Below are 12,815 nucleotides of genomic sequence, written 5' to 3' on the forward strand. Positions count from 1 at the left end.
ATAATACTTGATATAAAAGTTAGTTAAACAATAAAAGTGATTATACACAAGATATTAATGAGCTAACATTTGATCAAGTTATCATCTCAGGAGAAATGTAGACATGTCACTGTATTCTGCCAATCATATGTGTTATAACAAATAAAATATACTATAAAAGATCTTTAACTTTTATCTTTAGTATTATTTATTTCTGTTCATCCTTTACTTGTTGAAATAAAATCTGTAATTTTGCACACAGATGCAATGTATAACCCAAGTTATTAATTGTATTAGCAAATTTCATTAAAATGTGGAACTAGAAAACCATAAATAGATATTACTTGTGCATATCCTACCTTACGTGCATTTATATTTCAGTTGCACAAATTGAGAGATGTGTGTTCCAACTCTTTAGCCAAGTGATCTCACTTCATAAAAATCTGCGATGGACTTCATATTTATTAAATAATTTTAATGTCTTCTTCTTGTTAATTATAGACCTAACTTCAACAAAGCATACTGACATGACAGCTTAAAATTATCAAAATGTAACAATTACGGTCAATTAATTACTGCTGCTAGCTACCTGCCATCATACAGACGATACTTGCTTTGTATACATTTGTCATTGTACCCAGCTCTCCAGCAGCTATAATAGTTTTCATATGAGCAGCTCCACATGCTTCTTTCATCATTTGCACCTCTTTGTATATACCTGTTCAATATGAGGCACATAAACACAGTTATCATCTGTACTTTTCAAATATATAACATTGTATACATGGAATAAAATATCCTAATTAAATACTGTAAAAATAAAACCATCCAATGTATACTAATACACTCACTAGTGGCCTCAAACAATGAAGCTTCCAACCCAATCCAGTAAATTTTGAGAAAAGAAAGGTAAGAGGATTTTACTGAAGTTTACAAGCTGATCTGGAGGATATGTAGGATTAAGAACTCTCATTCCTTTGTATTGTATTCTGAAGATGATAGGAAGAAGGAAACGAATGTAGAGATTTGGAAAAGACAGGATAAACTCCAGTTATAAAAATGATTTTACTAACTAGATTACTAAATTGTGAAATAAGTTTATGTTGACAATAGTGGAGACAGCATTCTACATAGTTTAAGAAGGGAATCAATGATTTCCTGAAAGTAAAGAGAGGATATGAAATGGGGAACAGACTTGATGGAACCAAATGATTTCTTGTTGTTTGTAGGTTAACATCATCATAACTAATGACTGTTGTAACTAGCAATCAATCTTCTACCTGCTTTTTCTGCAATTTTTAAGTCAAACTTACAAACAATGATAAGAAACACAAGTTCCAATCAGTGATATATATATATTGAATGAAGCTCTATGAATCATCTATATAAACTTTGCAGTATCATAGTACAAACCATAGCCTCTTGAAACAAAAGCAAAATGGAACATTTATACCACTTATTGTAAGTTTTTCTTATTTTCAAAACTAATATTTATATTGAAAGTGATAGATTAGGCTGAAAAAGGTCCCACACCTTCCCAGTTTCCTCCGAGGGCATAATTTCGGTTAATTACAATGTCTATTTCTTGAGCTCCATCTGCAACAGCTCTTTTGATCTCTTCTAATCTTGTCTCCAAAGGATATTGACCTGTTGGAAAGCCTGTAGCTACAGCAGCTACTGGTATCTTAGCTCCTAAGAATTTAAGGGACTTTACACTGTCAGCAACTCTTGCAGGATATACACACACTGCTGCTTACAGTTAAACCTTTGGGAAAAAAATACAGTGTACAAAATGACAGTTTTATGGTTTGTTTAAAATAACAACTGAAGTAAGTTGAATATACTGAATCACACGTACACTAAGATGAAATAAGGCAATTCAAGGCTTACCAAAATTAATAATCTAAATTAAATTTTTAATTACTTACAATTTTGTACAAATGACACACAAAAAGAAATTTCAATGAAGGAATTCCATTTAGAAACGATTTAGTTTTGTACAGCTTGTGTGTACAAAAAACAAATTGTGTGTGTGTATGTGAGAGAGATACACACAAATTATTGGCATTTTTATTAAATTAATACTAACTTGTGAAGGGTGAACTTGATAGGTCAACTGACTTTTTGTTACCTTGCTTTTTCTATAAGATTCTTGTAAAGAAGTCAGCTACTGCATTTTCTGAATCTCTAGAGCTAAATCATTCACTTTATTTGTAACAGTATTTTTCAAATATATTTCACTTTATGTGAATATATATATTCTGTTAAAACTGAGTAACTAGTGAAATTTGGTAAATATTAACCATCATGTAGTTAACCAATTCAGATGATCAACTTGAATTAATGAGAAATCATAATGGCAATTTTATGGTCACATGGATAGTTGGAATAATGAAAAGTCATACTATAATGGAACAGTTACTTATATGACAGTAGAATTTTTTTTTTTTTAATAATGTAATGTGCAACCCCCAACTTTACAAAATTTTTATCCTGCGTACATGTGGATTTGCAGTAGGGGTCAAAAGCAGATATGATTTCAAGAATACTTCCCACATCGATCCAATGCACTGGCACCATCTATATCAATATAATAGTACTGTCTGTTGTATGTCCATTTAAATACTTTTCAGGGTGTGGATATATGAGTGTTTTGCAGGTTGTTTTTTTCACCACTACTTTTTGCTCTTGTTGATGGATCTTCACCAGATTTGGCATGAAGGTTTGTTGAGTCCATGAGGAGATAAAACCAAATTTGCAGTTTCACATTTTGTGTTTTGCTGTGTCTATAGGCATTTTTGGTTTTTTTTTAAATTATATATAAAGGAAACAACTTTTCATGTCCTAAGATAATCTTTCATTAATCATGGATTTGCATAACTTCCATCCAAGGTACTGGTATATCCAGCTAATAGTAATAAATGGAAACATTAATTTGAATTAGTTGATAACTTTTATGGCATAAATTGATTTAATTGCAATTTCTTTTCAATGATTATTTTATGTGACATTAATAAGAGTAATTTATAATATTAATCACGTTAATTGCCCAGTTCTAGTACTGATATATTAGATATGGGAAAAGATTTTAAAGATTCAAAGACCTTTTGCAAGAATACTTGTGTGTACATGTTGATATCAGACATTGTACTGAATTCTGGTCAAACCAAGTAAAAAGTATTAATTATCATAAATACATATCATTTTAAACTAACTTTTCTGGTCAATATCCATAGCATCACACAGATCTTGTCTGACAGGATGAACAGCCTTGTGACACAATCTCTGAACATTTGTGAAAGTGTCATCTCCAGATAATGTTGTTAAATCAATACAAGAAATAGCTTTCAAAAGCCAGGCAGCCTGAAATATTAAGGAAGTGTTGAAGAAACAAATAGTAAAATTGATTTAAAGTACTAATACATAAGACTGAAAATTGATTTTATCATTAATATACACAGCATTAATTCTTTATAATACAAATGAATGTCAAATTTATCAATATCGTACATAAGCTATACTATCACAAATAAACCAAGCTCAGTTAATAAAATTAATAGCACTAAGTTAGTATACATAAAATTAAAAAAATCTTAATCTTAAGCAGCTTTAAAAATATATTTTAATTCAAATAATTTTTTTTTAAATGTACAATAAACTAACTGGATAACCACAGGAAACATAGTCCAAGTTGAAAGCCAAATAGTCTTATAGTTGTATAAATGATGAAAAGAATTCTTTAGACAAATATCCATAGAAATAAATCCAATTATGTTTGATGTTCTTTAAGTTTGCAGCTGATTAAAGATCATGTACCCCAGTTGGAGATCTAAAGGTCTTTGATAATATAAAATCATTAATTTCATAATGTACTCTTTAGCTTAGGCTTCTAAAGAAATAAAAAAATATTCCAGTGATAGATCATATTTTTATTAAGTGGTCCCAGAGAATTATAATTTCCAGCCACAGAAACATGGCAGTTGTAAATATATAAATCTTACATAAATAAATTACTAACTGATACACACTAAACAATAAATTGAAAATACCTACAGCTCTAATACATGTTGAATTTGCATAATTTATTTCAAGGCAACTGTACTTCCACTAATTTGAAATTAGCTTTAAAAACATTGCAAAAAGCACTAAAGCTGTTGTATGTCAACTGTCAGCAATCAATGAGTAAATGTTAAAACTGAAACTAAGATGATGGTTCAAATTGACTGGACCAATAAGGTTCAGTAATACATCAAACAGTACCTCTCTTTATGCTCTTCTTTGATTTGGCCAGTTTCACTGGACCCAGAAACATTTACTATTTCAAAACACACAAGACTTTAAAACCATTTAAAATTATTTTCAGTCACTGAATTGACAGGAACAAGGGTATACAGTAAACTTGGTGTTGTAGAGTGCATGATGAATAAATCAATACATGGATATCTGTCCAATTTAATCTTAGCATATAAAAAATTGATAACTGGGAATTGTGAACAGCTATGTATTGCCCTTCATTATGTCATCAGTTGTAAGCACACTGTCCTGACAACAGTTTGCTATACATCATATCATTGAGTGCAGCTAGGAACAATGTATCAATTACATCATGGCATGTGGCAGAATGGATAGATATACTACTGATATGCACCTGTCAATCACAGTATTTGAAGTTTACAACCAATGTGATTTCAAAATTTCACCTATTTTTTCATAGGTACATAAATAAGCTTGTATTTCCTAATTAACATGTGATTACTGACAATTTTTATTATATTTACCCATGTGAATACATGTATAAGAGTTTGAAATGGATGAACATTAATGGAAGTACATTTTATCTTGCCTTGACATGGGTGTCATGCTGTATCACACTACCAGATAAAGCAATATATCACTGACATTTTGTTAACATTGTTCCATATGAAAGGTTAATTTACATGTAATGATTCAAATTACTTTTCATTAATTATGAACTAAATAATTAAACTTCTAGTGCAAATAATCTAATATGTGACTTGGAATCCAAGGATGTGTGAAGGTTTTGTTATTTTCATTATTTAAATATCATTGAAAGCCCTATCATCAAGTTGCCTATGTTGTGGCTTCACACTGAAATTGGTTTCAAATGCTAATTTGAATGTTTCACTGTTGCAGAGTGGCCAGGTACATTTTGTGAATTAATAATAATAAAAAATGCATTCAAGGCTCCATTGAATATTATTTACATAATTGTTTGTTCACAGCTCTAAAGGAAATTTGAAATATTTGCTAAATGAATTAAATCTGTGGCCTCACTGTGGTAGTTTCCATCTCACCATTCTTAAGAAAACTAAATAAAACGAATGTATAATATTACATCAATCCATTATACCTTGAAATTTGAAACCTATTTTGCAAATTAACTTAAGCCTATAGTAGCTACAAGTGTGATGTTTAAGCCCACTCGACAAATTTTAATCACTATCATTTTAAAAACATAACTTGAAAATAAGACAGAATTGAGGGTACTGGAGAAGCACTAAAATTCAAAGAAAAATACCCTATAAATTGGATAAAAGTACTTTAATAATTACTATTATTATGTAATGTGTACCCTAAGATAACCCATATTATTACTATTAGGTTGAATAAATTCCTTTAATATATTTGTGTTGATACTTTAAGTGCATAATACAGATTCACAAGACGTAACCTAATTAGAATATGATACGATAACTATTTTAGGGTAATAGCGTTATTGTCACACCTGACATTCTTTCTTCACAGCTCGGCGAGTAGGTATAGCCTCCGCTCGACGTTTAACTGCTGACAAGTTGATATTAACTCGTTGAACCCAGTCGAGGTCTTTGGTTTAAATTATTAAAAGTTAGATAACAAGTATTTGGCCTGTTTTAATTCTACTTCTGAATTTTTAGTTAAGTAGTGAAACAATGCATTATATTTTCGTAAATATAAGTAATACAGTTTGAACATTGCATCAACTATACTTCTGCTTCTTTAGAATAGCTTCTCCCGAGTTTGATCATTAGTTAATATACAACAATTATAATGTACATAATTTTTACAAAATACAAGTTACAATCAGAAAAAATTAAAATTCAAACATAACGGTACATCTGCAATAACAAAAAGAAAAAAAGAAAGACATCACTGAAATGTTTCAAGAAGTCACAGAGAAAAATCATAACTGAGTATATCGTTTTAATAAGCTTTTCATCATCTTTGCTAACGTTAGCCTAAAATTTGTCATGAAATGAAAGAAGACTAACCCAAACCACAACCATGATTTCTAGCCGCCATCTTAAGATAGACCTACGTACTTAATGGTTTTAAGGTTCTATTTGCGCAAAAAATATTACATTTGAGAATTCGTTTCAAAAATCATGAGAATGGATCATGTTACAAAAATGCTACTTTAAGTAGAATTTACATTTGCTTATGCTATTATATGTCTTCAAATACGATTATAATTTATTGCTCATCAAAGAAAAAGATATTTTAATATGGAGATAATCAGTTAAATCGATTGATATTGTTCTAAGATTAAGCATTATTTTGAAGAAAACAAAACAACAAAAACAAACAGGTATGTCCAGTAGCGAATTAAAAATTCTTTAGGCCTTAGGCAAGATGGAACGTAGACCTGTGGTATATTACATCTAAATTAAAATAGCATTGTTCCTACTAGGTTTCTTGACCAATTAGTGAAGAAATCCATTTCGAACAGTTTCGAAAACATTTCTCTCTCATAGTTTGTTTCTAAAAGTTTCTAATTAAAATCATCTATAATTATGACTTCGTTAACAGCCGAAATCTTAATTTCACTGTAATGTTTCTCATTAACTTTATGAGTATCATATGATGATCTGTAACAAATTACCATCAAAAAACCTTTTCCCCTTTATATCCACTAACAGGACCCAAATATATTGAATCACCTTGCTATTATCTTTTATATTCTCAACTTCAAAAAGGTGTAACTCACATTTCACATATAAATAAATTTCTCTATTTCCCTTTAGTAAATAACCTATAACCTTTTATTTCAAAGAAATTTTTCTGATCAAAACTGTCTATATTCAACTGGTTCATTTATTCCAATTACATTAGTTTGCTACCAGCGCTCTAAAGGTTTCTATTTTATTTATCATATGGCCAAGAGCGTAAAGCGTGCGACTCGTAATCCGAGGGTCGTGGGTTCGTGCCCGCGTCGCGCTAAACATGCTCGCCCTCCCAACCGTGGGGGGTGTATAATGTGACGGTCAATCTCACTATTCGTTGGTAAAAGAGTAGCCCAAGAGTTGGCGGTGGGTGGTGATGACTAGCTGCCTTCCCTCTAGTCTTACACTGCTAAATTAGGGACGGCTAGCATAGATAGCCCTCGAGTAGCTTTGTGCGAAATTCCAAAACAAACAAACAATTATTTATCATACTTCTAGTATTACAATAGTAACAATTAAACCTTATTCTTAATGTATGTTCTTGTCTAAACAGCAAAAAAATATACTGAAGATAAGCACAATGCTATTAAAACGTTCAATAGTTATAAAGTCTTAACACAATGAAATGCCACTTTTAAATGTTTTGTGGATTGTTAGTTTAATTCAACTGAATATGATGAAACTCTGAATGATATTATGGAATATGAATAAATGTAACTAACTAGAAGTTTATTTATTATCAAATGAAGAACTAGATAGTTACATGAATAACAATAAAGTAAGATTTAATATCTTGCAGTGAGTTACCGGGATTATTAAGCTCTTACAAACTGTAAATAACTGATCTTACACAAGCACTAACAATTACTTATGCAACAAAAAGTTTATAAATATAATGAGTGTCTTGACGATTCTGCTACTTATTCATTTAGTTGGTTTTGGAATAGGTAAAGTAATCGATTCTTGTTGACTTAAGCTGAGTTCATTTGGAGCTACTTCAGATCGAAATGGAATATCATAACTATTTGAAATTTGTTTTTATTGCACAGTTTCTTCAGCATTTTACATCGGATCTTCATGTATATTCCACACAGAATCTTCAACTCTAACTTTATATTGGACTGGACCTGTACTTTGCTTTAAAGTTCCTAGGGTCAGTGGTGGTTTATCTTGCTGATAATCGTACATCATTACAATTTGCCCCTGTGACAATGTTTTAGATTTTCCAGTACATTACATTACGATAGACTCCTGTTTGTTTAATACCCTCTTTCGAATGTGTCGTTCCACCCGTGACAATTTGGTTTGTAAATTATTATCACATAACATCATGGCTGGCGCTTTCTTCGTTGTTGAATAAGGTGTACACCAATAAGTTAGCAAAAAATTGAGCAATTTTTTTCGTATAATGCCAGAATTATTTTATTAGTTTTCATTGATACCTTGAATGAACTTAGAAAGCATGCTGTCAATCTGTTGGTATTAGAATGATAAAGTACTGATCTTATGTGTTTTATGCTATTGATTTTGATGAACTTACTGACTTCCTCTTTTTTTTTAATTTAGTTTTTTGCCATTTACAATTTGCATTTAACCTCGTTTCTTAGCTGAAAAGATGGTCTGGTGTGCTGATGTTGATTTCATTCCAATACCCTCAGGCTGTTCTGAAAATGAGTCTTCAGTGATCAGAAACTGAGATCCCATAAAAGGGCCTGCAAAATCAATATGAACACAAATCAGTGGCTTGGATGAAATTTCCCGTGGGTGCATGGGTGTTTTAAGAACGAAGATGTTTATTATCTTTGCAACCCATACATTTTTTACTTGATTTTCTTTGCCTGAATCTATTCCAGGCCATGAAACAAAACTGTAAAATGCAGAAAAATATTTATCATGTTAGATTTCACTCCATATTTTCATCACAATTTAATAAGCTGTTGACAAAATTGGGCTTATATTGATTTATTTTATTGATCTCTTCTAAAATAATGAAACCTTTCAGCAATCATAGTAAACTTAGAATTTTGATGCTTACTTAATATTTGAACTAAACGGGCACATGTTTCCTCTGACAGCTTTCTTGAATGTGTTAGTATCCTCAGTAACTGATACATCTGTCTACCAATTAGGCTTAGTAATTTTGTTGTTTCTCTTTTTACGAATCTCAGTTTTTACAGATCATAATTTTTCATACAGTCAATGAAGTTACTGTTACGACCACCCCTGCATAATTATTAGGTGTTAACACTAGAAGTTAATATGAAGATATAGTTGAACACGTGCATAGGCCATAAAACATGTAGATCATTACAACCATCGAGTCAGGCGATTGAAACAATGTTTGTGCATTCCAATAACAAAAGCTCTTTTTTTATTTTTAGCTAATACACACAACAAAACATTTCATATTGTATTTATATTTGAGTTCTTATCATAATTCTCATCGCCAGCTGTTATATTTTTGTCTAAACAGTAACAAAAACATTGAAAATAAGCACAATGGTAAGAGAGACATTCATGGTGGAGTGAACTAGATACCATAATTCGATATTTATGTACATGAACTACATAAGCAAGTTAAAATCAACAGTGCCAGTACATGATATCATATAGTATGTGGTATATCATACAAAACATTTAGAACTACTTCTATATTTTGTTCCCATGATATTATTTATTTCTTTTAGTTCTCCATGGCTCTCACCACCACTGTGTAGTCCCAGTTTAAAATTCCCATTGTAGCTGAGATGATAGCGCTTGTAAACAAGCCAACCCCCAATCCTATTTATATGTAAACCATCAATTCAAAAAGCTCCCTTCTCCCATCAAACTGTTCTCACAAGTCCAAACAGTCAATCTGTTTATCATTGCATATTAACATCAGCCTAGCTTTCAGCGCTAGTGATCTCCTTATAACTTCAACACTACAATTAATTGTTGACAGTATCCCTGATACAATTATGTTATACCTCTTTTAGTTAAATGACTTTATGAACCCCTTATACTTATCAATTAACTCCTCTGACCTACCTTTCCATGCAAAGGTCGCGGGTTCGAATCCCCGTCACACCAAATATGTTCGCCCTTTCAGCCGTGGGGGCATTACAAGTCACGGTCAATCCCACTATTCGTTGGTAAATGAGCAGCCCAAGACTTGGCGGTGGGTGATGATGACTAGCTGCTTTCCCTCTAGTCTTACGCTACTAAATTAGGGACGGCTAGCGCAGATAGCTCTCGAGTAGCTTTGCGCGAAATTCATAAAACAAACACAGTTTCTTTTTTAATACAAATATGTTTTTATATACAATATAATTTAAAATAACGGTTATAATAAATAATAATCTATGTACAAAGGTTTCACAATACCAAGTCTTCTTTCTGGTCTAGAACTTCCTTAATGTCTTGTCGACAGTTCACGATGAGCGAATTTCTGTTTGAAAATCAAATTATTAGACATTCTTTTAACTCATTTATAACCATAGAAAATAGTGAATTTGAACTATAATGTTAATTATTACTATTTTTCGATACGCATCATCACTGTATTTTTTTAAGTCGTGGACTTACTCATATTAACACAACCAGTTGAAAGTTCTTTTTTATGAATAAGAAAATATTATACTATTAGGAATACCTTGTTCTCTGTATCGACTGCATTTTTGACGAAAGTAGTAATGATGTTTGTTTGTTTTTGAATTTCACACAAAACTACACGAGGGCTATCTGCGCTAGCCGTCCCAAAATTAGCAGTATAACGCTAGAAGGAAGAGAGCTAGTCATCACCACCTCCCGCCAAACTCTTAGGCTAGTCTTTAACCAACGAATAGTGGGATTGACCGTCTCATCATAACGTTCCCACGGGCATAAAGGGTGAGCATGTTCGGTGTGACGAGGATTCGAACCCGCAACCCTCATTTTATAAGTCGAGCGTCCTAACCACTTGGCCACGTCAGGTCTAACACAATGGAGTGGTCTCGAAATAGTGAGTGATATGAAGATATTGCGGAAAATGTTGGCTAATCTGTTTTCATATGTATACCGCAACATTTACTTGGGCCCTCCTACGAGAATTTATGGTGGAATAGTAGTCTTCAAGAGTGTTTCAATGTTGCAGTATCAGTTCTGTTTAAGTTGAATTACTCGAACGAATTGATCGTAATTACGTCAAATGATACTTTATATCTGCAAAATATTTCTCACGAATTTTTAAAGAAAAACAAACACTTTTTGTCCTCAGTAGTTGCACATACGAGAAAATAGATCATTTTATTTATAATTTGTTTGAAAGTCCACGGTGAGTTAAGTAATTTACATGAGCGTTTAAACTTGCCATAAAAAACATATTGAAATAATAAAACAATTTAACAATAAAGAATTGTTTAAAAATTTCGAAATTTTACTTTAATAAGAAATATAACTTTCAGTCGAAGAAAAAGGACGCAAGTGGATTTAAAGTGGCACAGTGGCTAAAAACCGGGTTTCGATACCCGTGGTGGGCAGAGCACAGATAGCCCATTGTGTAACTTTGTGCTTAATTCCAAACAAACAAACAAACAAACAAACAAATAAAAGTAGTTAAATATTTACTTTAGGGAATATGGAATGTAACTTTGTTATAGCACTTTTCAGAAACGCTTTACCAAAGAATATCTTTCGAGCTACTTTTATGCAGATAATATAATTTTTTAAGTTTTACATATTAAAAAATCTGTAACTGACATTTAGATATACAGGTTGACATTTCTAACCAATAAATCCTGTAAATATTCAAGAGTTTCAGTTTTCCTTTACGGTAATATATCACTATTATTATTTGTGAGCACAGACTTGGATGGCACTTTTCATCCAGGCTGAATTGAGATATAAAATAAATTCAGTTAAGTTGTACAAGTTAAAGAGGATTTTCTACTAGATTACCATGAAAATATGAGAGCTTTGTTTGTTTTTGTTTGTTTGTTTGGGAATTTCGCACAAAGCTACTCGAGGGCTATCTGTGCTAGCCGTCCCTAATTTAGCAGTGTAAGACTAGAGGGAAGGCAGCTAGTCATCACCACCCACCGCCAACTCTTGGGCTACTCTTTTACCAACGAATAGTGGGATTGACCGTCACATTATACACCCCCACGGCTGGGAGGGCGAGCATGTTTAGCGCGACGAGGGCGCGAACCCGCGACCCTCGGATTACGAGTCGCACGCCTTACGCGCTAGGCCATGCCGGGCCAATATGAGAGCAATGTAGTGGTAAGAAGTTTGGTTTTCTTTGAGAATGTGTTTGTTTGTTTGTTTTGGAATTTCGCACAAAGCTACTCGAGGGCTATCTGTGCTAGCCGTCCCTAACTTAGCAGTGTAAGACTAGAGGGAAGGCAGCTAGTCATCACCACCCACCGCCAACTCTTGGGCTACTCTTTTACCAACGAATAGTGGGATTGACCGTCACATTATACACCCCCACGGCTGGGAGGGCGAGCATGTTTAGCGCGACGCGGGCGCGAACCCGCGACCCTCAGATTACGAGTCGCACGCCTTACGCGCTTGGCCATGCCAGGCCTTGAGAATGTGAAAATGATACGATATGAAAACAAAGCAAATAAGATAATAGGTATAAAATGACGAAATACAATATTTTTTCACATGAAAACAATAATTGATTTTGGGAGTGTGGTTAGAAGCTTGTGGATCTTAAATGTATCTTAATTAGGATAATTTTATAAAATTTAGTAAATCTGTGCTTAAAATTTGGCAGTGAATAATGAATAATAATTGTCCACTCGTACGATTCTTTTGAAAACTTGAGCTTGAAGCTACTAATCTAGTTTGCTTGGCCTAACCAATACTTATGTACCTGCACGTCCTTTCACTGGCCCGGCATGGCCAAGTGGTTAAGGCACTCGACTT

General features: G+C 32.6%; 1 protein-coding gene across 2 annotated transcripts; it reads right to left on the reverse strand.

The window, feature by feature from the left end:
- Window positions 1–540: 540 nt before the first annotated feature.
- LOC143256777 (deoxyribose-phosphate aldolase-like) lies at window positions 541–6,394 on the reverse strand. Of its 2 annotated transcripts, XM_076514432.1 has the most exons (6): window positions 6,249–6,391; window positions 5,726–5,823; window positions 3,195–3,342; window positions 2,653–2,664; window positions 1,513–1,731; window positions 541–697 (listed from the first exon to the last, which is right to left on the reverse strand). In XM_076514432.1, the coding sequence occupies exons 1-6, from the start codon at window positions 6,277–6,279 to the stop codon at window positions 561–563; spliced, it is 645 nt and encodes a 214-aa protein (XP_076370547.1). In that variant the 5' UTR covers window positions 6,280–6,391; the 3' UTR covers window positions 541–560. The 2 variants fall into 2 exon arrangements, with proteins under 2 accessions (XP_076370547.1, XP_076370546.1); XM_076514431.1 differs by lacking the exons at window positions 541–697; window positions 1,513–1,731; window positions 2,653–2,664 and adding an exon at window positions 2,829–2,887 and having other exon boundaries at window positions 6,249–6,394.
- Window positions 6,395–12,815: the final 6,421 nt, after the last annotated feature.

The sequence above is a fragment of the Tachypleus tridentatus genome, chromosome 7 (genome assembly GCF_004210375.1).
Source record: "Tachypleus tridentatus isolate NWPU-2018 chromosome 7, ASM421037v1, whole genome shotgun sequence".
NCBI classification, from domain to species: Eukaryota; Metazoa; Arthropoda; class Merostomata; order Xiphosura; family Limulidae; genus Tachypleus; species Tachypleus tridentatus.

Bases quoted from the DNA above. Each gene is read 5' to 3' on its own strand.
- LOC143256777 (XM_076514432.1), bottom strand. From the start codon at position 6,279: ATGGCGGCTAGAAATCATGGTTGTGGTTTGG. The intron at 5,824-6,248 runs GTTAGTCTTCTT...TTTAAACCAAAG, and splicing joins AAATCATGGTTGTGGTTTGG to ACCTCGACTGGGTTCAACGA. The intron at 698-1,512 runs GTGTGGGACCTT...CATATTGAACAG, and splicing joins CCTCGGAGGAAACTGGGAAG to GTATATACAAAGAGGTGCAA.